Here is a 27,821-nt window from a genome sequence, read left to right on the forward strand (position 1 = left end):
TGCCCGAGCCCAGTTACAGGACAGGTAATGGAGCCAATCGGGGAGAAACTGCTGGCAGTCACTGAGCTGTGTTAGTGTCAACCCCCTTTTAATTAGATCATCCCGCTCGAAATCGTTAGCACAAGGGGTTTTTTTTAAACCGAATCAGACATTGCCCGGAACGCAGATGGATTGTTGTATGTCCTGCAGACCCACACTGGATCGAAGGGATTGAGTTTCCTGGGGCCGGGGGAGAGACTGATACCTGCTGCTGGACTTTCTCAAGCTCTCCTTGATCTTTCGCACCAGTGTCTGGCGGGAGCCATGTTCCAGCCCACGGCCAAGAGATGCTTCACCATCGAGGCTCTGGTGGGTAAAGACAACACCTCGGCCCTAGGGGATGAGCCCCTGCGCCCCACCGCTCTCAGATACGCCGACTCGGTGCACGCCGCCCCGTTTGGAAGTGGCTTCCCGAACGCCGGCAGGACTCTCTACAGCAGCCCCGAGCTCCTGTTCCCTGAGCCGGTGACACATGCGGCCAGCCCCGCTCTGTCGATGCACCCGGGCAATCCGCACCATCTCCCCGCACAGTCATTCTTTGCACCGCAACAGAGAGAGGCGCTGAGCTTTTACCCCTGGGTGTTAAGGAACAGATACCTGGGTCACAGGTTTCAAGGTAAATTTTAACATCTTATAGGTAACACCAACAAAGTTTCGGGCCAGCGACGTTGCAAAGAGGCGTAAAATGTTAAACTGCTTTACAGAACCTTAGTCAAATCTCCGTTCCTCACTCCCTGTGTCTCGGAGTTTCAGTTTTAAATATCCGATATCTACTCTCGACAGTCAAAGTTTGAAAATAATCCAACCAGTTTTACAAGGTGGAACCTCCAACAATACATCTGCGTGTTTTTTTTGGGGAGGGAAGATTTCCTGATTTCAAAATATATATATTTAAAATGACAAATAATTAAAATACGAGGCAGGCTAAAATAGTGTTTAATATCTGTTTAATACAAGCTGAAATAATATTTAATTCCTGCTTAATAGGATTGGACTAAAGGAAAGTGGGTGAAATCCCTGGTCCAATTCAGACTGAAGCTGAGTTCAAAACGTAACGTTGCACCAAAGATGAAAGGTTCTGGGGCTGGTTGAAAAAGCCAGGTGGAGATGGTTTTGCAGGATTCAGGGACACCACTGATGAACCGGGCGAACTGCGGCGCCTCCCAGTTGCAGGCGCCCTCATTACCTGCTGCTGTCTCGGGAGCTGTTTGATGGTTTGAATCTGAGGGGATCAGGTAGGCAGGGCGCCTCTGATACATCCTCCCCTCGGTAGGAAATTGCCGGTCGGATGTAAAACTCCTCAGAGCAACAAGCCTGCAGTGAAAACATAGAGAGTATAAAATGTTTCTAATATGGTTCTGTGGACAAAGTCAGAAATCACGCGACACCAGGTTACAGTCCAACTGGTTTATTTGGAATCCTTTGAAAGCAGCGCTCCGAAAGCTTGTGATTTCAACTAAACCTGCTTGGTTTAGGTGGTGATGACTTCAGAATTTGTCCACCCCAATCCAACACCGGCCCTTCCACATTCTGGGAAAGAATTCATCCTTTTTTAATACACAAACTGACTACATTACAGCCTCGAATGATAAAGAGGCCCGTATTAATTATTAAAAGCAACGTCGACGGATAAGTTTTTGTTTTAAAAGTTCAGTTCTGTGCTGTTAATTCTAACCTGGATCACGGTTGGGCTACAGCAAAAATGCTGTTTTAATATACATTCTTATTCCAGGGCTTTTTAGTGGCTTGGAATCTCTAGGTTCTGTAAGTATGCCTTTTAGCCGATGCACATCAGATGGAGGGAAGCTCAGGTTAAATTTGAACCCTTTTTCTTTTGCATTGTCAAAGACTTGAACAGGGCAGAGGGGGCTGTTAAACCGCCAACCCACTGAGATTATTTACCGAGTAGGCATGCTCTCAGTATCTTCACAATCATTAACACATTTACTCATATATATATAAAAAAATCACATCAGTAATTACTTTGTAAGTGATCATAGCATAATATTTTTGAACTGCAACCTTTTTAAACAGTTCCCGTCTAGAATTTATACACAAAAAATCTACTTAGCCTGAAAACCGTTTACACAGATGTACCCCTCTTAACACAATACTCTGCTAATGCTTTGCTGTGAAAACAGAGATCTGCGGGACTTATCCAACAAACTCTCCCTTAGTTCGATCAGGTTAAAACCACAATTTACTGAACTCCCCAAGTAACGCACACATCCTCTCACCAAGTTGTATAAAGCCACTGCTGACATTTCACACCGTAAGATTGAATTCCTAGCTAACAGCTTGAATCCGCGGATATTTAAAATTGGCCTCTGTTTGTATACCATAGCATTTGATTTCTATTAGAAGTAATACAGCAAGGTTTATATAATGCGACGGTGCTGCCGTTGAACACTCTGATAGGGACATGAATCAGAGGGAGATGGGCCAAACGCGGGCAAGTGGGACTTGTTTAATTTGGGATATCTGGTCGGCATGGATGAGTTGGGCCGAAGGGTTTGTTTCCAGCTGTAGGACTCTATAATGTTAACATGTGGGACCTTTGTTGCTCCAAGTTTTTCCTTAATGGAATTCTGCATTTGTTTTTTGTGAATATACAGACATTAAAAGGGAACGGAAGGTGTAAAGCCTCCTTCACTAATATGATAGTAACCGGTTCCTTAAGAGGTGTGACTTCAAACTGAAGAAACCGTCCATTTGCAGGAGCGACGGTTGAAATGTCTAAACTTAGTCCGAAATTCTAGCTATTCTTTGGACCATTAAGTTAGGTGTGAGGGCAAAATGGTGGGATAGAATGGGACGTGGTGGCTGGGTTGGAACGGGAAGTGAGCGGTGGTCTGCGTGTAGGTGGGTCGTGGACAACGGAACCGGTTTAAAAACTAGACAGTAAAAACCGAAAACAAAACCAGCGGATGCTGTAAATCAGAAACAAAACAAAAACCCAAAATTGCTGGAAAAGACCTGCAGGTCTGGCAGCATCTGTGGAGAGAAGTCAGATTTTTTGTTAAAAATACACAAGATTCGTTGACCCTGTGTGACCTGTGTGGGAAGATTTGAGATTATTGCAGTTCAAAACAAGATAAATCTTCGGTCACCCACTGGATTACTTTAATTGTACCGTATAAATTAAAATGTTGACTCCGATTAAAATAGTAAATTCATCTCAAGCGCTAAACAGAATAAAATAAAAACACGACCCTTTGCAGGGCCCTTGCTCATAGCAGATTGGGGACTGAGGTGCAGCAAGTGTATATTACAGGCCGTGTGTGCATGTTAGAGTATGGACTCTGTATTGTGCATGACACACACAGATCTTAGACCATACATAATAGACTGCTCGTGCAGAGTATATTTACACGTTGTACAGACCATGTTACCAAGAATACGACCTATACATGCAAACCAGGTTAGAAAGCGTGTCGCAAGCACATCAGCCTCACTGATGGGAAGCTAGATTCATGGCGAATTTGACTACGACTTGAAAAAAAAACTGCATTCCGCGTGTGTAAAGAATATTACAGATTATGTAAACACTTCCCTTGAAGCCTATACAGAGTGTCCTACAGACCTGTCAATGTTTTTAAAATGGTTAGCGCGGCGGTGCGTGCACCTCGCTGACTATATCGCCTTCCAAAACCAATAGCAATTACTGCATTCAAATCTATTGAAATATAACCTTATAGCTTCCGACATAAGACCAGCAGACATAGCAACAGGACTAGACCATTCAATTTATCGAGCCTACTCCACCATCCAATAAGATTGTGATTGACCTGATAATCCTCAACTCCACTTTTCTGTGTTTTTTTTTACACATTAACCTCGAGTCCCTTACTGATTAAAAATCCCTCTCTCTCAGCCTTGAATATACTTAATGTTCTTGAACGTACTCTGTGTTCTATGGTAACGATCCAGCTGCACAGCCCTCTGCTGTAAAGAAATTCCACAGACTCACTCCCATCTCCGAGAAGAAATTCCTCATCATCTCTTTCTTAAATGTGAGACCCTTTGGTCTGACATCACTTCAACATACATTTAGAGTGCCTATTGTTTGATAGATTTGTTGTAATGCTTATATGGAGAAATAATTGTCCAATATTCATCTACATTTCCTGAAATCACGTTTACTGAACGCAGGCTATTAAACCAGTTAACAGTTGCCAATTTAATCGGAGAAAATTCATCGGAAGTTACAGCATAGAGACCATTCTAAGCATCTCTTTAACAAGGGCGCTGGAAGCTTGTCTTACATCACTAACCCCATTATTTGCACAAATATTTTACATTTGCAACATATGCAAATTGCTGATGTCTTATCGAAGGAGAAGCATCCTTATAAAACCGATGACCTCATTGTTTTTGTCGGGTAGTTGATTAAACCAGACCGAGAGTACTTGTAGAACTACAGTTGGTGCATGTCTGATAGTTTATGTGATTTGCACAAGTCATGTATTTAAACATACACATGACACTGTAGGTAACTGTTAAAAACCATCGGTCATTAGTAGGCCATGAATCAGACCTTCTGTTACCGAGCACGCAGTTTGCGATCACATACGGTAAACTCTGCGAACTTTTTGTTATGAATAAGATGCAAACGGCAGTACATGACAACTCTTGAAAGAACTTTTGCGATATAAATACTGTGCAAAACTGGCTTTAAAAATGCAACTCTAAAGTCATTGCTAAGAAATTAGATTCCTACAATTTCATTTGATGTTTATTTTTAACCCTTCTTGTTTTTTTCCTCCGTTATAAGATCTGAAAGTCTTTGTCTGAAATGTTTTGCAGATGATAATAACATTCGGGGAACATTTTCACTAAAGCATCATCAACGATTATTGAAAGTTTCTTGCATATGGTTCGATGGTTTCAAAATGTCTACACTCTAAAAGTGAATCTGTATTATATGCTGATTAGCTGAGATGCAACAGGGATAAGTTACATTATATAACTTCCAGTAGGGCTCTTGTGGTGCTGTGGTAGTATCCATACCTCTGGGCCAGACGGTCTGGATTCACTGTTTTGCAAGTGTGTCATAACATGTCCAAACTGGTTCATTGGAATTTTTTACACTGTTACTGCATAAATATTTCTAATGGAAACAATAAATGTAGCGTTATTGATAACAATGTAAATGAGTAACCGCAATATCTTTTTTGTTACATTTTATAAGGATCGAGAACACAAAAAAGCTATTAATTTATAGAAGGCAATAGAGCTTATTTACAGGAATGTGTGCAATGACATATCTGGAAACTATAGTCAAGACCAGTTGTTCAACATGTCGAGACTCTCTCCATGAAGGGTATGGAGGTAATAATTTAAGATGGCCAATCAGAGACTGAGGTAAGAAACTAGGAAAACGTCTTTGTACAGACGTTTATTAGAGTATTGCCATTCAAAGTCATTGTTAATGGTTTATAGGAAAATGAGAGAAACTTTAAAAAAAACAAAACAAAAAGAGAGATCAGGACTGTGAGTTTGTTTTAGTAAAAGGTCAGTCATGACAGAGATTGCTGAATGAGCTCCTTCAGAAGTATCTTCTTCTGTGTTTCTAAAAGCGCTGAGATGTTTTATAGAGGAATATGGTTTTGATGACCGCTTTGAGTTTCTTCCTTGATAATTTTCCTGAAGCTGTCGCTGTTTATAGAATGCATGTCGAGGCACTGCCCTGAGAATTTGGAATCTCTTTGTTTGAATTGGTGGCCCAATTGAGGAAAATGTTCATCCACCTGGGAGTAATGGTTCAATGAAGGAATAATTCATCTTCATGGAAGCATGTGTTCACTTAAGAAATAACCATTTAGCCACACTTCCTCGGATTGTGAGGATGTTAAAGAAATAATCCTAAACTACGAATTAAGAAACAAAAAGCAGTTTCCACCATAAGGAATTTTAAAGCATGAATTTGAATGGAACGTAATGTTTAGTTAACAGTGGCACGGGTATGCATTTTGTTTATAAACAGGAATCAAGGGTGTCAATTATGGCAGAACAAGTTCACCTGTCTACCTTCATTGAATAGTAATCTCTTATAAACAACTCTGTAATCCAGAGCAAAAAAATTCTAAGTAAAGCAATAGTCACTTTATATAAAATTCACAGCAGTACTAGATCATCGTAATTAATGAGCCCGGCATTTGGATTCAGTCCTAGCTTGTCCTAAAACTCCTGTCACAAAATATCTTAGCAAAACCATCAAAATCTAAAATGTGCATACAAACTGAAAATACATTCAAGGGAGAAATTAAAAGTTTATGTCTTCTATTCAACCAAGTATTTCCAAGAAAACTATTATGGACCATTTATAGAATTAGCCAACATATACCTTAAATCAGATAAATTGGAAACACACCATCTTTCCCATTCCTTTAATTGATGCAAAGCAAAGTTTCACACCGGATAAGAGTCAGATTTTTTTTCCCCAAAGTACTGTCAATGTGGAAACTTAATTTAACAACTACACATTCTTTTTAATTCTCCTCTTCAACACATAACATACTGTTCATGCCTTCTACATCAAATCAAAAAAAGATTCCAAGTTAGTCTGGTCATTGCCTGACCTGCATCAGGTGTTTGGAGGTGAATAAGCTTTAGCTGCAATATTCAGATGAACAGCTGGGAAATTAGCCAGAGTTCACCTTCCTGAAGTTTGTGTGATTGGCTATCAGGTGGCATCAGAATTGGGCTTCACTGTTACGGTCTTCTATAGTTGAAAAATTTGCAGATTCTCTTCAAGGATCACACCAGATTAATGACTGCATGGGTGAGGCAGTGTACAGCATGATGTCCTAACAGAATGTTAAAGCTCAGGAGACAACAGAAAAGAGGGTGGAACACTGATGAGAAAAAGATTGTTCAGCAAATAATTTTGGAAGCATGGCAAGAAGATTGTTGCTTTATGGTTGGCACTCATTCGCTATTTGATGAAGTGATATTGCTCAGTTTTATGGTTAACAACACAAATAAACTTTATTTCAAGTTTTATTCAAAGAATGATATTCTGTCACTACCTATACATGACTACATGGACACTAAAAGCAATATGCTGCACTCTTTTTAATCACAGCAAATAAATGTGAGTAAAGCTATATATAAAGTAAACAAATATGCTGTGGTTAGTTGTCTCTTCTGTATTGCTCTTATGCTTGTATTTCCCCTGAGCCGTGTTAAGCAAAATACATTAGGATGGATATATAGGGGCCAGGAGCAGACAGGTGGGACTAGTTTAGTTTGGGATTATGGTTAGCATGGACTGGTTGGATCGAAGGGCCTGTTTTCGTGCTGTATGACTTTATGACTCTATGACTCTGTAACAGTTGAAAAGAATTGAAACCAAAATGCTGACTTTTGCATGTCAGCATTCTGTTAGTTTCATTAGCAATAAGTGCATGTAGAACTCTATAAAGTTTCTATACTCAAATTGAGAGGTGAATATTTTACTGCAACTCAGATCTGTGGTTACTGAACTTACTTAAGGAAAACTAGTCAAACAACAGTGGCAGAAGTGAAAGGTAATCAGTGTGTTCTTTTGAATCAGAATCCCTACAGTGTAAAAACAAGCCCAACAATCCACACTGACCTTCCAAAGACTAACTCACCCAGAGCCATTCCCCTACCCTTGACTAATACAGGTAGCCTACACATCCATGAACACTATGGGCAATTTAGCATGGCCAATTCACTCAACTTGCACATCTTTGGACTATGGGAGGAAACCAGTACAAATGCAGGGAGAATGTGCAAACTCCACAGACAGTTGCTTGAGGCTGGAATCAACCTGGGTCCCAGACACTGTGAGGCAGCAGTGCTAACCACTGAGCCACCATGCTTGACAGAAGAGCTGCATTTACCCAGAAGCAAATGACACCACAATGTTGTAAAATAGAGGAGTACATTTAGTATTGGAGCCATAGAATTCACAAATTCACACAAAACTAGCCCAAGAAGTGTGTCTACAGCAAGTAGGGCAACCGTATAGTGAAGCTTAGAATATTCTGAGAAAGAATCAGCTGTCTGGAATGTTGGCCAACACCAATGGAGGTCTGCATTCTACCCTAAGAAATCTTCAGCAGCCAATACTTTACCTTTCAGCCCTCTAATGTCTTCTTTACAACACAGTAGAAGAATGTATAAACTGCTTAAAACTTAGGAATTTTATTCACGTATGGATGATTATGGTTGATATGTATCTGTCTTTTACGTTCTCTGACATTCCCATGCTGGTTGTATAAATGTTGTAATTTTAAATAGTTGAAGGAGAGGCTTACCATGTGGAACATAGCCACCGTTGAGAATTAAAGGATGCAGAAAGTGTTCCACTTGTCCCTACTATCTGTTCTGAAACATCTGAACCAGAAATTATGCTTTATTTGTTAGAGTTGCTGCAATTTCAGTCTCTTTCGAAGCTGTAGCTATGGTTATTTGAGCAGGACTATATTATTCTTGTTTTTATTTCAAAATAAACTTTATTCATAAAGAGAAGAGTCACATACACAGCTTGGTTCTGTACAGTAGCATATCAAGGATACAAACAAACATTCGAGTTTGGCCAACCAAACAAATCAAAGGCTTCCCTTACTTGAACCAGACGATATATAGTTGTTGTTAATACCAACAGAACAGACAACTTTAAATTACTTGGCACAAGTATTGATATTGCTCTTCAATTGTTGTCTGAAACCATTCTTCAAAGAAGTCATGACTGGATTTTGGGCTTTGGTCTTCAATGAAAGCCTCCAAATAAATATGCATGACAAATGTATCTCATGAGCTTTTGCCTTGTATAATTGAAGTCTCTACAGATATCACATGGTCAATGGCAGTTTACACTTCAGGCAATTATTATTCTTTATCATTATTCAGGGCAAGAGGTCTGTCTGCACATTGCACCCCCCTCCCCCCCCCCCCCCCCCCCCCCCCCCACACACACACACTATCCAGACAACTTTCAATGCAATATGGAAGGTGATACATGACTTCTCCATAGTAGATGCTGCATCAGTCTATGCTGGTAAAAATAATCTCACTTTGACTTGTTTTCCCAATCAACTTAAGATCAACAGACAATTAATTCTCAGCCACACCACTCCTATCCTTCCCTTACTTATCGTTAGTAGATCATCCCAATCTTCCTTCTCAATCACGAGCTCTTAATAATGCACAGATCGTTGCTGTCTACTTTGCATAAGATCATTGTTGGGTTTATTGTTCTAGAGTGACTGGAGAATAACTGGAAAGCAATACAGACAACATTGTGAATAAATAAGCACATTTGTCTATATTCTGTTAAAAGTAGTTCTAAAATATAGTATCAAGAGTCAGTACATAATCCCTCTGTCCAATGATGTTTGCAAAACACAGAACAGTATGATAATATAACTGCTGAGCTCCTGAACAAAATTACAGGTACTTGTTGCTAAGGAATGTGTTGTTTTACTTTTCAGTATCCATGCTTTGTTCTGTTCTACAACCTCTGTTTAAATGCAAGTTAAAACATAAAGGCTTCAAGAATCTGATAGAATCTTTTGGTGTATGGAAATTTACTCCTGCAGTATACTCTCCCCCTCTCTCACCATGACATGTATACTGTAATTTTTAAATTCCTGTGTTATTTAATTCTCGCATCCTTGCTAACACTTAATTTCTGTTAGTGCAGTACTTTCCAAAGGTTTCAAAAACCATACCTAGATTGATGTTTACCCGAGTGCAGTCCTGTTATTTTGCTGTACCACGTTTGACCATGTGTCTTTATTCCAACCTTTTAACCTCATTTCAGCCTCCAGCAGCTAACCGGTGCATTGACACCACTCCCTTCCTCAAAACCAGGAGTGAACACCTCCACCCAGCAGCTCACATTCCCCTCAGATCCTAGAATTCCAGAATCTAGCTGATACAGTGAGGACAGCTCTCCATTGCATTTACTTCTCGGAATCGTGCACTGTACAACTGAATTCCCGATGGGCCATTCCGGGAAAGCGGCTCAGAGTTTTAAAGGCGTCTGATTTAGTCTGAGTGCCGCCATTGACTGTTTTTGTCATCTTGCTAATGGGGAAATGGAAGTCTCAGATATAGTGACCAGCACACCCTCGTTAGCAGCTTCTAATTATTGAGAAATTGCCACTCTTCCATCCGATGTCGAGAATAGAATGTGCTATTGAAAAGCGAATGCGCTCCTGCCGTGATTCCTTTTGTTGAGTCTATACTTGTCCTGGAAGCAGTTCCTCCCGTTTGATTAAGTAAAAAAAGTAATGACTTGGCTAGTATATCCTACCTTAAAACGAAACTCCCTAACAGGATCAAACTTTGCGCTAGACTTCTGGTTTTGTTCACATCTTATCCGTGTCTGCGATTGACCATTTAAAACAAAAGCTACTCTATCGAACAGGTGTTGGTTGTATACATAATGTGATTATGGGTAATAATATGCAAATTAGAGTATAGATCAAAAATGATAGCTCTGCAGGGTAACAAACACAAAATTACAAAAACAGACAGCAGAGATTATGGTGTGTATAATAGTCAAATCTAGCTCTAACCCCAGACCTAACCCCGATACTAGAACCATCCCCATTCTCAGATCCGAGAACCAATCCCAACCACGGAATCTAGAACTGCCCCAAACATGGACAGTAGAATCATTCCCCAACTTCAGACTCTACAACCACCCCCCCACCACAAACACTAAAACCAACCCGGAACCCTTTTCTGTTTTAAACCACTCTTTAAGCCCAAACTTTAAAGCCCAACCCTAAAATCAAAATCAACTGTTGAACACAACTTTTACTGTGGCGCTAAACACCAGAGTTTCCGCTAACCGTATATCAAGGCTAACAGATTCTAGACAAGGATATCGTTTTCCCTGGACCGTCACCACAATCTCAACGCATGACTTTAACCGAGATAGTTCTGAACTCAAAAACTGTCACGTAACTTGGAGGCCGAGCCTTATCCATTTCCCCTGAACAAGAGAGTGTGGCTTGTATCAAGCTTAGACCCAAAATAAGGTAACAGTTTCTGGTCCTCCTCACTCTGGCGGTGATGTTGTTGATTAAATGGGAACTGTGCCAATACCAGTGTTCTTTTTCCTTTCCCTTTCAGTGTGAATTTTGTTGGCACATTGCAGTATGATCGTGTTTAATTACACTGCGCATATCTAATATATAACACTTATATACCCGCACTGCAACGGCTCAGATATTAATAACGATACAAATAAGCCCCATCTTCCCAGCCATTCTTATTTAATATTTAATTGTTTTGCTGCAAAAAAAAAACTAATGGTTGGAGCATATTCGTTTCTGTGTCATTGATCTGGTAACTTTAAGAAACTGCCTCGATAATAAAGTTAATGTGTTTTTTTGAAAGTTTGTCATAGCATTTTGAAATCAGGTATAACTTGGGGTAGGAGAAAGTGAGGACTGCAGGTCAGAGAGTCGAGAGTGCGGTGCTGGAAAAGCACAGCAGGTCAGGCAGCATCCGAGAAGCAGGAGAATCGACGTTTCGATCAGGATTGGGGCTTTTGCCCGACAAGTCGATTCTCCTGCTCCTCGGATGCTGCCTGACCTGCTGTGCTTTTCCACCAGCACTCTCTCAGCTATAACTTGGGCGTCTTAAGCCAGTGCTGTTCCTCAGTATTGAGCGAAGTGCAGACGCAAGGAAATTCGCGATCAACTCCGCGAAATAGACTCAGGGTTGTCATTATTCAGAGTACTGTCCTTCCAAAAGTGGGGTCGGACCTGAAAAAGAGATTATTTTTTCCACAGAACACCGGGGTGATGTACGATTGTTAACAGGCCTGCCATTGATGATGGTTATGGGACGGTTTGATGTAATAAATTTAAAGAAACACGCACCTTGGCACAGATTGGCTCAAGTGCGATTTCTGTTCCAGTTTGTTAACGTGCAGTGAGAGCAGTCACAACATTCTCCAGAGGCAAGGTTAAAGCAAAGACACTGAAGCAGTGATTGGAATTGCATTGATCCCTGGTTATTTTTTGTTTGTTTCTGTTCCTAGGGAGTGAAGGGGGAGCCGAGGGTTTACTCCTCCACGGCCCGTTCACCAGAAAACCCAAACGGATTCGGACGGCCTTCTCTCCTTCCCAGCTCCTGAGGTTAGAGAGAGCCTTCGAGAAAAATCACTACGTGGTGGGAGCCGAGCGGAAACAGCTAGCGAATAGCCTGTGCCTCACAGAAACCCAGGTAAGCGTGTTGGATAGACAGCTGGATAAAGAGCTGCAGAGATATTAGGCAGGAAGGAGTATGGGCTGGGGCTCTGACAATCATGTTTTTATGCAGCGATTTGTGATTCAGCTAAAGGGGTTCTGCCAGCTCACTCACAAGGGAATGGATATTTAGTTGAAATTGAATACTTGGCAGGATGAAGGGCACGGAACTGTGCCTGATTGGGTAATCCCCTCAGAGACCTATCACGACGGGCCGAACACTCCCTTCTGAGGTGTAATGCTGCGCAAAACTAATCGTGAAACAGTTTCTCTCCGCGTGAGAGGACAGGAATAAGAAGCTGGGGTCTGCAGGCAGTTCAAAATCAGCTGTTGTTTAAACTCATCAAGTGACATGCAGCCGAATATAATAAAATCCAGATATATCGATGCGATTCGTTGATCGAGGGAGCTTGTTCGCGGCTAAATCAAGGGATATTTCTGTGAATACCCGAACCGTTCAGGAGGAATGTTCACGCGGAGAGAGAGGGGGGCGATACATAGACAAAGCTAACACGCAGAGAGAAGCGTGACAGCACTCTGTCAACACGTCAGGCAGAGAGTTTTCTATTCCATCACTTTATTACCTGGGCAACTGGGGGTCTTTAAAACTGCTGGATCTCCCCGCCGAGCGAGAGAGAGAAATCAAAATCTGACTCGGAGGGGCAGCTCAGATGAAAGTTCGAGAAAGGAAGGTGTATCCTGTTTATTCAGAAACAGTGTGTCGCTATAAAAGACAAATGACATGCAAGCGGTAATAAATGGAACATTCTGTCGCCATGTGTGACTGTTGTTGCAGCACACACATCTTGCGATCATTGTGCCATCCCCAAACTCAGTCTGGTGTAAAATGGAAACTATCACATTTTACTAATGTAGGAGATGGCATACCCCAAAATAAGAACTTTGCAACAACAAAAAATGCACATACCTGAATTATTCGTTTCTTACTAAAGACCAAATATTAAAGAACGCATATTCTGAAAAGGTTAGAGTTAGATGTGGACCCCGAGAATTCCACAGCGCTGACAAAAGCGATGTCAATGTTTATCAGATGGGTTGGCGTCTGGACAGACTGCATATGAACAAATCCATGTGTTAGAATGTACTCCTCAGTCTATTTAAACAGCGATTCCCCAACAAGGTCTGAGTCAAAACTGCAATGTGATAAAGTGATCCAAAAGGAGGATAAGTTGCAGAAGGCGCTAATGTGTAAATAGACTGGGTACAGCATTGCAGTACTTGAGTGAAGTGGGTGCTGGAATATTCAGTGTGTTGAGCACTGTAAATATGGGTAATCAGGAGGGTTGTCTTCAGACTGCTCGGTAAAATACCTAGTTTATATGTTCTCTGCACAGAGAGTGGGTGGGATGGGAAGGTTTGCACCTGCTATTCTGCTTAGTACAATGTGGTCTGACTCGATGGGACTTTGTTTAGTGAAAGGGTTGGAGAACAGAGGGACCTGGGGTGCAGGTACATAATTCTGTGAAGTTTGAATCACATTTAGACAGAGTGATAAAAAGGCACTTGGCTCACGTCCTCATTGTTAAATCCTTTGAGTGTAGAGTTGGGGATGTCATGTTGAGATTGTACAGGACATTGGTGAGGCCTCTTCTGGAGTACTGTGTCCAGTTCTGGTCTCCCTGTTATAGGGAGGAAATCATTAAACTGGAGAGGGTTCAGAAGAGATTTATCAGGATGTTGCTGGGAATAGAAGGTTTGAGTAATGAAGGCTGGATAGGCTGAGACTTGTTTTCACTGAAGTGTAGGGGGTTGAGAGGTGACCTGAGAAATTTATAAAATAGATGAGTATAAATAGAGCTAATGGGAGTTGTCATTTCCCAGGGATGGAGGATTTCAAGACATTTTTCAGATGAAAGATAAAAAAAAACACAATGTGCAATTTCTTTTTACACAGAGTGGTTTGTGTGTAGAATGAACTTCCAGAGGAAGTGGTGGATGTGGGTACAGTGACAACGTTTAAAAGACATTTGGATAAGTACATGAATAGGAAAGGTTTGGAGGGATATGGGCCAGAAGCAGGGTAGGTGGAGCGATTTTTGTTTGGGATTATGGTCGGCATGGACTGGTTGGGCCGAATGATCTGTTGCCGTGCTATATGATTCTAAGCGACGATTGTTGATGAGATTACTACATTGGTCATTAACTAGTGACAGCTACCTGGTCAGATGTAAATATTCCTTTAAATAGGTAACTACCGTAATTCTACCATAATTCTACACTTGTAATTGGATCGAATCGTGGCCGTGTATTTTGTCCTTTGCAACTCAAGGATATCAAATGAGCTGGTATATGGACCAACTGACATTGCTGTCGGTCCTAGGCAGGGAGCACCAACTTAGGTAAGAACCTTGAGTGGTTGTTGTTGATTCAGGCTGTGATTTTGAAAGCCATATCCCCCGCACAGTGAAAGGTGGCTGCACCAATTACGTTGAAACCACGGCCCTTCAGCATTAAGACGCCAATATTCATGCTCCCTTTCATTATTTACCCATTAACTTCTGTTGATAAACAGAGCCGGACATCAACGCAGCAAATCACCCTCACCCTCTAAAAGAAGGCACCACCAGCTTTAATGTTACCTAACCAAAGGGGAGTTGAAGTCAGTTTCATGCGCTTTTGAGCGGTTTCATGGTCGTGATCGAATGGAAAGCAGAGATTTGACCACGCAGTTCCGATACACACCCTCACTATGGACTGTATTTCTCTATCGGGGTGGAATAGGTAAGGCGAGACCGGATATCAAAAGAACCCCACCAACACCCCACCCCACCCCCCCACCCCACCCACACACACACACACACACACACACACACTCTTCTCTCGGCGATTTGTTTAAATTGTTGTCGGCTCCTGTAGTAAATTCATGGACACAACTTGCGCCATTCATCGCAGCTTTCTGATGTAGGGTCCACGATTAAGTTAAACGCTATGCGCCTTGTCAAAAGGATGTAAGCTGGTTTTGACCAGTTTCTGTGAGCGAGTAGAATAATTCAGAGACTCCACATAAAGTTCGGTGCAAACAGTAACCAACCCCCAGGACAGAATCCTGCTTTGACCGCACTTCCAGAAGCCTTACTGGGGCAATAAAAGCCAAAATGGTGCCAGGAGGATTGGGAGGATTCACTGTTTAGTTTAGCAAGAAAATATCAATCAAATGGAACACAAAACGGTTCCTTTTTAATCGTCAATTCATCCACATGGATGTTGCCGTGTACAGAGATTTCCGAAAAGCCTTTCTCTCACATACAAAGACAAAACGATTCCTATGGACAGCAACATGAAGCCAAGAGAGAACAGCAGGAATGTACAGATTCAAATATACAGACCGTAAGATGTAGAAGTGGAACTAAACTATCGGGCCCTTCGAATCGCCCCTGGCATTTAAAAAGGTCTTGGTTGATCTGAGACACACATATACATATAAATACATTGACGCACACAGACACACTGATATAAATTGACACACACAGACCCACAGACACACTGATATAAATTGACACACACATAGACCCACAGACACACTGATATAAATACATTGATGCACACAGACCCACAGACACACTGATGTAAACACATTGACTCACACAGACCCACAGACACACTGATATAAATACATTTACACACACAGACCCACAGACACACTGATATAAATACATTGACACACACAGACCCACAGACACATTGATATCAACACATTGACACACATAGAACCACAGACACACTGATATCAATACATTGATGCACACAGACCCACAGACACACTGATATAAATACATTGACACACACAGACCAACAGACACACTGATATAAATACATTGACACACTCAGACCCATAAATGCAGATATAAATGACGCAGACACATAAGGGGAGGCAGTGGTCTAATAATATTGTCACTAAACTGTTATTCCAAAGACCCAGGGAATGTGCTGGTGTCTCCAGTTCAATTAAAGCAAAACAAGAATTGGAAGTCGAATGATGATTGTGAATCCATTGTTGGTTGTCCGAAAACCATCTGGTTCACTCATGTCCTTTAGGGAAGGAATTTGCTATCCATACCTGGTCTGACTTACATGTGATTCCAGACCCACAGCAATGTGATTAATTGTTAACTGCCTTCTGGATGGTCTAGGCAGTGATACCCTCATCCATATAAAAAATTAAATTAAATACATTAAATACATTCACAGACTTATACACACACAGACGTAAATAGATTGTAACAGACAAATATAAATACATTGAAGAAGTCAGACCCATTGACACATAACGCAGACACGCTGACACAAATGAGGTGCAGATGCACGACAGCAACAGCTCACACAGGTAAAGAATTTCATTGACTCACACATCCCTCGATACAAACACAGGCACAGCATCCATTGACTCTCACACACAGCGATGTTAGATGGAACCACACCAAAGTCCCTCACACAAAGCCCACAGACAGCACAGATCCATATTCCGGAGGGTAGAAACGCACGGTCTCAGAAATACAGACCCACAAACACAAGCCCACACATACACAGGCTCAGGAAGAGAAATCTCTTCCAGGTCCAGAACCACAGCTGCACTCCATTTCATTCACATTACTCCCGAAACTGTAACCAGGTGAATTAAGTGACATTTGGAGGATGTAAATGTGCAACGTACAAGTTGAAAAACAACGTATTTTGTTTTAATATAATTTCGGAAATAGACGAGTTTGCGTTGGACGCTTGAATTGCAGTGCTGGAATTCGGATTGTTTAGGTTTGACAGAGAAGCCCAGATTTAGCGGCTGTTTACTCCTTTTTATAAATATATTTATTCTGGATAGATCGTTGTTTTTTTTTCATTTGCATGCTACTAATTGGAAATCAAATCAGTTTGCATGGTCCTGAAAGAGGCGATATCGGTTCACTTCCATTATGCCAACCTCAATGCTGCGTTTCCCCTTCAATCTCAATCCCAATTTTCAGTGGTTAGGACGGATCAAGCACGCTTCTGACAATAGATTTTACTTTGTGTCCACGTAATTCAAATCTAACCATTGGTCTATCAACATTTCCTTATAATTTATTTGTTAATTAATTATAGAATTGTTTTCCCTACATTAGAACCGGGGGAAACGAATCGTGACGGTTTATAATATTATGAGGTGAACATCCGCTTTAGGAAGGACAAGCGTTAACCGTCTCAGAGATTGTCCAAATTGTCCTGGAGGAAGGCATTATTTTCTAATTACTAAATCGAGTTAAGAATGATGAGAATAGAAAATATAACGCGGCTGTACGCGCAGCAATGAAGAAAGACACCTTTTGCTCGATGCGGTTTCCGTGTTGATGGAGATTGTACAAGTTTTGATGAAATAGTATTATGGGCTATTCCTTTAATCGGTGCAGATTGTGAGTCCGCCCAGTAACAGACCAAAGTAACGTGGCGTCTCTCATGCGGCAGATTTGACATTAGGAATACAGATGGTCGGGAAAGCTTGGGAAACGCTAGATTTAAAGAAGCGGCTCCAGGGTGGGAGAGAAACAGCAATGTATTGTCACAGGCATGGCTGAGGATGAGCCACTTGCACTGTCGAGTCACAGACTACCCTGGTCTGTTGTTAGGATACCTCTGGTGACGGAAGATGCATGGTGCAAGTTTTGGTTCCTTTTCTGCCCAGTTTGGTTAGGGAAGGTAAAGTGTTGAGAGTCTTTTTTAAAACGCAAACAAACATTACAGGGTATATTATAATACCAATCTCTTGCAACGCGGCACGGTGGCTCAGTGGTTAGCACTGCTGCCTCAGCGCCAGGGACCTGAGTTTAACTCCCGCCTCGGGCAATTGTCTGTGTGGAGTTTGCACATTCTCCCCTGTCTGCGTGGTGCTCCGGTTTCCTCCCACAGTCCAAAGATGGGCAGATTGGCCACGCCAAATTGCCCTTAGCGTAGGTGCATTAGTCAGGGGTAAATGTAGGGGATTTGGTCTGGGTTAATTGCTCTTCGGAGGGACAGTGTGGACTTGTTGGGCCGAAGGGCCTGTTTCCACACTGTCGGCAATGTAATCTAATCTTAAAGTCTGTATTGTTGAAACATTTTGTGGCACAGACCTCGCATTAGCCTCTAAATAGACAGGTTCATTCCAAACTCTGTGAAATTTACATCGTGTAAAATATAATGCAGTCAAACCACCACGGTCTGCCCCCAAATTGTAATGTTTTGTTGTAATATACTGAATTATACTGATTCTTCAATTCAAGATTTCGTCCAGTTAGTCAAATAATCACCATTCAGCGGACCTAAGGTCAATGCTGCATTACTTTGGGAACTAAAATAGTTCAAATACCACTTTGCATAGGTTTCCTGCGTGGGTAACATCACAGCAAAAGTGTACAAGGAGTTTATACAGTTCAGGAGCTCTCTCTCCACGCTGTCTTGCAGCTTTCATTTCAGATTGTACAACCTTCAGCACAAATATTCGCTCTATGACATTGTACAGATGTCGTACTCCCGCCGGGATATTGGACGCGGGAAGCTGAATTGTCCAGATAATTTTTAGTTTTGGACCAGGGGCGTTAGAGCATTATTTCCGGGAGAACTGACTTTTTGAAGTTTTAAAATGATTTCATCCAGTTTTTTCTTTTCTCTCTGAGGCAAGTGTAAATTAATAAAGGGATGAAATTCACCAGGATGTTCAAATAAAACCAGCAGATACAATGATGGAGAGCGAGGAAGTAAAATGTGGATGAATTTAGCCCCATTTGGGGGTGGGGGATGTAGACGTGTATCCGTGGGGAAAGGGTGAGTCCATTCACCTGGGCGCTAGCAGCCTCAGAGCTCAGAGATCCCAAGGATCGGTTCCCCTGTACACTGCTGTTAATCTGAGGTGTGGAATTTCAAAGCCACATCAGCTAAAGCGCTGAGCTGGTTAGGACTGGGTTAACTCTGGGGGCTGGGAGCTGGGCCGGGGATTCAAAGAACTTCTCGGCGGAGTGTGTGAAATAAGGATCTATTCTGTAATGAAAGTAAGACGGGGATGTGGCTAATCCCCTTCTCTATTCACTTGAAGTAATAGTAATGTGCCCGTCTTCAAACAACGCGCTGGGTTCCCTACAATTCAATTTCTTTAGAAGGCGGACACTGTGGATTGGTGAGGGGGTGGGGGATGTGGATGAATAGAATAAAGCAGAGTTAAAAAGGCACAGAGGTGGGGGGAGTGGGTGGGGGGTGTAGTTTTGGTTGGGTTTGACGGAAAATCAACCAGGGCATTCCGCGTGTCGGGAAAGAGTATTATTAATGAAGGTTGAACATAGACCAAGGTTCCTTCTAAAAGCTCATTCTGAGCACTCGGTATTTCTTTACTGTCCTCCAACCTTGGACCTCGCTGATGCTTCCAATCTGGCCTTCTATCTAACTGCAATCCAGTCCAGCCTCCCCTGGACTAAGGCAGCCTTTAGCAAATTGATGTGAATTCCGTCCAAGCGGCGTTCACCCTGAAGTCCCACCGCCACTCACCATCACAGAGTCTATATTCACTCAATTGTCCCAAAGTGACCACCAGCGACAAGGCACACGGCCATCCAACATTTCCCTGAGTGGAAAAGAAAATGCTATTTACACGAGAATAGTGCAGCTGTGTTCCAGATACCGTGCACCCGGTAAAGATTCACCACGTGTCTCATGTATTTCTCAAATTGGTCACCCAATCCCTGATTAACATGTCATTATATATCAGACATACCGATCTATCTATAGTAATAAACGATAAGTCTTTTCCAAATAATTAAGGCACACCGTGGCGTTTTACTGTGATGTTTGGTCCCCATCACGCAGTTTGGGGAAATTGCGGTCAGTAATTTTGTTCCATTGCATTTGAGAAATTCGGAAGCAGCAGAATTTATGAGGGGGGAGTCTTACTAACTGGGGGTATTTCTATTGGTTCCTTTTGGGTATTTGAAAGGGTTAATCTCTTCAAGTAAACGGCAAGGTAAAATACAGGATTAACTCGGCTCTGAATAGATTTGGAAACATTCTACTGAATGCATCCTGTCATGAAGGTGCTGTCTCGGTGCTTCTTGTTCATTGGTTAACGCTTGGGACAAACTGCTTCATCTCAAATCGTTCAAGTCAGCTGGAGAAACCTCTAAATTCAACCTGACGCACGCACAAAGAATTCAAACCAAAAGTAGCGCCTGTTTGCAAGAGCTTCCAGCCCCGCTATAACACAGTCCCCATTTCCTGAACATTAACTGCTGCTGTTCCTGATTACTTATCTCAGTAAGGGCCCGCTACACTACCACCTCCTTCCTTGGGAAGTTACTTTACTATGTCACACGAAAGACATCGTGCGGGGATTTTTCGTTTTGGTAAGGATTTTGTTCGCGAGGTTTTAGGCTGCACTAAACGGTGACCTAGCATTTAGATTGAAACACCACTCAATAGTGCGCTGATTTACTCCATAACTTGTGTTTACTTTAAAGCCAATTGATGTGCCAACAGGCAGGGCACTATCAAACGGTTTATATACCCAGCAGTAAAACACAAACGGTCCAGGGCCGACCCTTCCAGGCTAAGTCAGATAACGGGTGAGTTCATTACTCAGAGACAGGGGTTTGTCCTATTTAAAACAACAGTAACTAAACTGGCCTGTGTTCATCTAGTTGTCATGTTGAATATTCCTCGGCTTACTATTTTCAGTGATGATCATAACCGGGTGTTGATGTGCAAATGAAGCAGAAAACATGTCTGTTTGCTATTAATTAAAATGTACTTGCGGGGCCTGAGTGAGGTGTTTGTACAGAAGGTAAATGATATTTCTGTTTCAAGAAAGCTGCCGAGTTTAGCGAGGCTCAGTTTGTTGTGGTTACAATTAGCACCGAGTTTCCGGGAGGACGGGACTGGAGGTCAGTCCAATTACTTCACGGACTTCAACACCTGGATTGATATTTGACACAAAAAGTCAATCTGGAATAATTTCTTAGTTGATTGGGAATGACACCGAGGCTGTGGTTTTGAATTCTGACGTGCGAGAGGAATTGCGAACGAGGCGAATCTATCGGAAACGATGGGATCTATCGACAGGATTGATAATGGACAAGGAGGTAACTTTCTGAGGGAGGTCAGTAGAGGGCGAGATGGGTTGGAGCGAGGTGTGGGGTGGAAGAGGCGACGTTTTTTATAGATATATTTTTTATTGAAAAGATGATTTTAAAAAATTACAAAAGTATTACAAACAAGTATAAACACCAATATAAGATTAAATAAATAAGAAAAAAATTAAATAATAACCGAAACGACAAACGAAAAAATCATTTTTAGCTTCATCTTCCCCAGGATGCCCATGTCAGTGTCAAAGACTGATTAATCTCCTCAAAGCCCTCTCCCCGAATCCTGGTCATCTCTTTTTACCCTCCTGATATCCCCAGCTCTTGTACTAATTGTTGGTTATGTATCTTGCCCTGATCTACTACGTGTAGATAACTCAGGCAAACGCCATCAACTTGTAAATCTGAGGAAGGGTCACCGGAAACGTTAACTCTGATTCCTCCCCATTGATGCTGCCAGACCTGCTGAGCTTTTCCAGCAATTTCTGTTCTCTGTCCGCCGGCGATTTCCGCCTCGCCTCTCCCAGGTTACCGCGGCTCATCCCTTCGCCTCTCCGCCGACATGTGGTTGAGGGTAGCGGGTGGGAGCGTTCCAGGGAACCGGGAATGAGAAATCGGTGAAAGCTTTCAGTCTTGGCAAGGACAGACAAGCATGTGAAATGGTTTGATGTGCCTGAAGACCAGGATAAGGAGTGAAAATCTTTCCAGTGAGGATAGAGTGAACACGGGGATCTTAGAACACGTGTTCCCATCTGGGCAGCGTTGCAAGTTTCCTGTTCTTGGACTTGGAGCGGAGAGTGATTTGCACTGGCACTCAGTACATAATGGCTTGTCAGAGTGTGAGGGTGGAGGTCACCTAGAGCGGGCCAACTAAAGGACGGCAGACTTCCTCTCCTGAACGAAAACTAGTTATTTAAAAATATATATCTATAACAATCCAGTTGCATAACTGGTCATTGTTACAGAGACCAGCATTGTGTTCCAGAACGGGCACTTTAATGTAAATTCCTCCAGCTGCTAAGGGAACTATTTAGAATTGTTTCTAGTGACAGTGAGGCCTGCAGATGCTGGAGATCAGAGTCGAGTGTGGGGTGCTGGAAAAGCACAGCCGGTCAGGCAGCATCCGAGGAGCAGACTAATTTAGAAACATGACCGTCGTTCTAATTAACTTGGTGAATTCGAATTAATAATCGCACTTTTATCACAGAATTCCTACAGTGTGGGACGCAGGCCATTCGGCCCATCGACACCAACTCTCCGAACAGCATCCCGCCTAGACCCACACTCCTACCTTATCATTCTGCATTTCTCATGATGATCGACCTAACCTGCACTTCAAGGGACAATTTAGGATGGCCAACCCACCCAACCAGCACATCTTCGTGACTGTGGGGCGGAAATCCACACAGACACGGGGAGAATGTACAAACTCCACACAGTTAATCGTCTGAATGCGGAATCGAACCCAGGCTGAGCTATCGTACTGCCTCTCGTTTAATTTCCTCTGCTTGTCGAAACGCATTCAATAAAATGAGCCATTTAGCTCCATATTTATAAAGGAAACAGACGATTTCGGATCAATAGCGACACCGATGGTCCCGAATCGATTTGGATGTGTAAAGCAATTAACCTTAATACCGAATTACTGGCTGGTCACTTGTACAGTATCTGAGCACCTTCAGTAGAATCGATTTCACTTCAGAAATCAACGTTCAAGTGAGAGATAGTGAAATAATCAGAACACATTTTAGTCCGTTCAGGCATGCGATAACACACGGCTGGCGCAGGTGGGACTCGAACCCTGGCCTACCAGCGGGGACTCTACCGCCGCGCTACACGAAGATAACGATTGCTTCAAAAAAAAATCACACAACACCAGGTTATAGTCCAACAGGTTTATTTGGAAGCACTAGCTTTTGGAGCACTGCTCCTTTTTCAGGTAGGAATCACCTGGTGAAGGTGTAGGCACGCTGAAAGCCAGCGCTTCCAATAAACCTGCTGGAATATAAGTTGGTGTTGCGTGATTTTTTTAAACTTTGTCCACCCCAGTCCAATACTGGCACCTCCAAATCATCATAATTGCTGGGTTCGAATGAGGTATTGTGCTTTCGTGAGTAGCATCCCTCTGCCTTCATGTCCCACCCCACGGTCTAGAGTAGCCAATGGAGGTGACCAAACAGCCTGATTCTTCCTGCTGGGTGTAGGGTGTGTGGCCGGAAAAGGGGCGGAGGGGGGGGGGGGGGGGGGCGTCAGCTGGCGCCCCAAGCGGCAGCCTTCAGGATAACCTGGTCAGCACATGACCTTGGCTCCCTCTGAGCACTCAGCGTGAGGAGAAAGGAAAACACGGATTGGGTAAGGCACTGAGACTGATTCACAAAATGGAACTCCTGTCAGAACAAGGGGATTGACAGCTTGATAATGCAATCAAAATAAAACTAAGGACAAAAATGGAGGTCGAAGGAATTGACTGGATGTGGGAATGGAAGGTTTGAGTTCTAAAGAAAGGCTGGGACTAGTTTCACTGGAGGGTAGGAGGGTGAGAGGTGACCTGATAAAGTTTATAACATAATCAGGGGTATAGATAGAGTTGATGGTAGTTATCGTTTCCCTAGGATGGGGGATTTCAAGACTAGGGATGCATTTTTAAGGTGAGAGGAGAGAGATTTTGAAAAGATATGAGGGGCAATTTTTTTACATAGAGGATGGTTCTTGTGTGGAATGAACTTCCTGAGGAAGCGTTGGATGTGTGTACAATTATAATGTTTAAAAGACATTTGGATAAGTACATGAATTGGAAAGAATATAGGCCAGGAGCAGGCAGATGGGACTAGTTTAGTTTAGGATTATGTTCAGCATGGACTGGTTGGGCCGAATGGTCTGTATCAGTGCTGAATGACTCTGTGACTCTGACCTTTTATGAAAGCCGTTTCCTGGTCTGTTTAGACCCTGATTGAGGAAGTGGTTTGAGACAAGGCATTCCCAGTAGTGTGATGAGCTGGATTACTTCGTTCAGGGAAAATGGAATTATTCCAGGAGTGAGGGATGTGGAGAGGAATTCCTGAGGCCTGGATGTTTAAACCTAAAACATTACCCCTCATTTTCATCAATGATTTAGGACAAGGCTATGTCCTAGCAGGTCGATCTGCTGCTCGATAACATTTACTGAGGTGACATTTAGGGCCCAGACGGTTAGCCAGAATAGAAACATGAGAGGGGGGTAAGATAACACAGAAAGCATCAGAAAGGGCCGAGGAATGGTACAACACACCATCTCTGACAAATAACGGGGTGGAAATAAATGTTTCAGAGTGGCTCAGAGAGGCGGAGGACTGGGACAGGGGAAGGTTTTGGCAGCAACAATGACATGGAAGCCGTGTTGGGAAGGAGTCACAGACGGCAATCATTCCCCAACCTGTCTGAGGTCAGAGGGAAGGGCTTGTCCTTGAAAAATGCTGTTTATCCATCAACCAGCAGAACTACAAACCAGCTAAGGGGCTTAGTCAGCTGGCTGTGTCTGTGTGGGATCTTGCTGTGCACAGATTGACTACAGCTTCAATGGCTGGAAACACCTTTTTGGGGCACCCTGCTGTAATGGGCGGCACGGTGGTTAGCACTGCTGCCCCTCACAGCGCCAGAGACCCGGGTTCAATTCCCGCCTCAGGCGACTGACTGTGTGGAGTTTGCACGTTCTCCCCGTGTCTGCGTGGGTTTCCTCCGGGTGCTCCGGTTTCCTCTCACAGTCCAGAGATGTGCGGGTCAGGTGAATTGGCCATGCTAAATTGCCCGCAGTGTTAGGTAAGGGGTAAATGTAGGGGTATGGGTGGGTTGCGCTTCGGCGGGTCGGTGTGGACTTGTTGGCCCGAAGGGCCTGTTTCCACACTGTAATGTAATCTAATCTAATCATACGCAGTAACCAACGTAAATCGTTTCTCAGATAGGGAAACAATTGAGCAGAGGGGTTCAGGAAGGATCCCCCCGCACCCCCCCCCCCCACTCCAGTCTGTAAATGTTGGTGGACGGGGAAAGGCTGCTCAGGGTATGGGCGGCATAGTGGCTCAGTGGCTCATAGTAGCTGCCTCACAGGGAGCCGGGTTCGGTTCCACCATCGGGTGACTGTGTGGAGTTTGCACATTCTCCCCGTGTCTGCGTGGGTTGTCTCCCACAGATGCGCAGGTTAGGGTGAATTGGGGAAATTGCACCATTCTGTGCGGGTTGGGTGCATTAGTCAGGGGTAAATAGGTCTGGGTGGGTTCCTCTTAGGGGGCTTGTTGGGCCGAATGTCCTGTTTCCCCACTGTAGGGATCCTATAGGGAGGGGGCGGACAGTGAAATCTCGACAAGGCACACGGGTCAAACTGGGGAGGTTATAAGAACAATGGAATTCACCAACAACGTTTTGTGAAAGGGACAAGGGATCTGTTAGAATATCATCCCAAAGTGGAAGGCCAGCGGATCCTCTCAGTCTATAAAACAATGACCAGTTCACACGGAAAGGATTGCGTATCTTCTGGAACCCAGGCTGGGGGGAGGGGGTTCGTGATTGGATGGCAGGGAAACTTGAGAAGGTGAGGCAACCTGAGGGAGTCGAGTCCTGCTTGATGATAGGATTGGGAATGTACAGTTGTGACTGCGGGTTTCAAGATAGACAGACTCAGCGCTGGCCAGCAGTCAGGTAGAGAGTGTGGCGCTGGAAAAGCACAGCACGTCAGGCAGCATCCCAGCAGCAGGAGAGTCGACGTTTCGGACATAAACCCTTCATCAGGATTCTCCTGCTCCTCGGATACTGCCTGACCTGCTGTGCTTTTCCAGCAACACACTCTCGACTCTGATCTCCAGCATCTGCAGACTTCACTTTCGCCCTGATAACAGCAGAGAGGTAATTGGGGCGGGGGGACCGATCCATTGTATGCAGAGAGCAGTCACTTTCTGAAATAGTTGGTCAAAGAAGCCTATTGGAGGTTATGTAGTTTGAATGTTTTCAAAAAATAACCGAATCAGTAACGGAGGGAAGAGGCAGCTTAGAGCGATCTAACCGCCAGGACAGGACAGCGATGAACATTAGAAACGGGCAAAGCCAGTCTCTGCAGAGGGGTCACTGGACTCGAAACATTAACTCTGTCTCTCTTTCCACAGCTGCTGCCTGACCCGCTGAGTTTCTCCAGCAATTTCCGTTTTTTGTGACAAAGACCTGACACAAAGGAAGCACTGCTGGGGGATCTCAGCAAGTCCGGCAGCATCTGTGGAGAGAGAAACAGAGTTAACGTTTCGAGAAGGTCACTGGACTGGAAAACATAACTCCCTCTCTGTCTCTCTCCCCATAGTCGGACTGAGTTCCTCCACAGTGGTGGGTGCACCCACAAAGCCGTCCCCAAGAAATCTTTAAGGGGGAGACCTCCTCAGTAATGAAAGGGAATCGCAGGTCTGACCAGTTTTCCGTTTCTCTCACCAGGTGAAAGTATGGTTTCAGAACAGAAGGACAAAATACAAGCGGCAGAAGCTGGAGGAGGAGAGCCCGGAGACACAGCAGAAACGGAAAGGCACACAGCACGTCAACAGATGGAGAATGGCCACCAGACAAACTAGCCCAGAGGACATTGATGTCATTTCAGAAGATTAGAGGCAGTTTGGACAAAGACAGCGACACAAACCTCTCAGTATAATTCGTGCAATGGCCACACCTGCAGCTGAGTCCATGGACTGGATCATGGAACGGAAAATAAATCTATAAATATATTCAACACGTTTTATTCTAGTGGCCCACGGTGGAGCTAAGGAACCCACTTCCAATCAAGTCATAGGAGACAAGATGGACTTTTGACAAAATGCTTCAAACGTGTGATTATACTTTAATTAAAAGGAATATTTGTTTTTTTTTAAATGTTCGATTGCATCAATTTGGAGCCGGTCTCTCCTCGCTGGAAATGACCTTCGGGTTATGGGGCGGATGATGGAGCGAATCCCCCCGCCAGGCGGCTCGCTGTACACCGGGAATTTCAATCCTTGTAAGATGGATTTGATTAAAGGGGACCAGGAGCAGCCAGCGTCTGCGGCCAGAGCTACGGGGATGGTGACTTTTCACGTTTTAGGTCGGAGGATTTATAAAGGGGATCAAATAAAGATTCCAACCGCCACCGCCCCCCCAACCCCACCCCCCGAACGGCGTCCGGAGCACACGGAGAGTGTGAATGAGAAAGACTCATTGAAATAAAAATGTTTCTACGGGTTTGCGAACAGAGGAAAGGTCGGATGGTCGATAGGAGTTTAGCTCCGAGAACTTCGTGTAAATAAAAGACACCCACGTGGATTCTGTTCCTTGATGTCCTCCCCCCTCCCCCCCACCCCCCAGATCCGTTTTATAATGGTCTTCGTTGTCGATTGTACATTTATGTGTCACCAATGGCGTGTCTGTACTACAGAATAATAAGGGAATATTTTTTCCACAATAA

At 43.4% G+C, this 27,821-nt stretch overlaps 1 protein-coding gene across 1 annotated transcript; it reads left to right on the forward strand.

The window, feature by feature from the left end:
• Positions 1 to 27,821, forward strand: emx3 (empty spiracles homeobox 3). The gene is made up of 3 exons (XM_072591200.1): positions 1 to 655; positions 12,074 to 12,258; positions 26,825 to 27,821. The coding sequence occupies exons 1-3, from the start codon at positions 304 to 306 to the stop codon at positions 26,990 to 26,992; spliced, it is 705 nt and encodes a 234-aa protein (XP_072447301.1). The 5' UTR covers positions 1 to 303; the 3' UTR covers positions 26,993 to 27,821.

This window comes from Chiloscyllium punctatum, chromosome 20, assembly GCF_047496795.1.
Source record: "Chiloscyllium punctatum isolate Juve2018m chromosome 20, sChiPun1.3, whole genome shotgun sequence".
Taxonomy (NCBI): domain Eukaryota; kingdom Metazoa; phylum Chordata; class Chondrichthyes; order Orectolobiformes; family Hemiscylliidae; genus Chiloscyllium; species Chiloscyllium punctatum.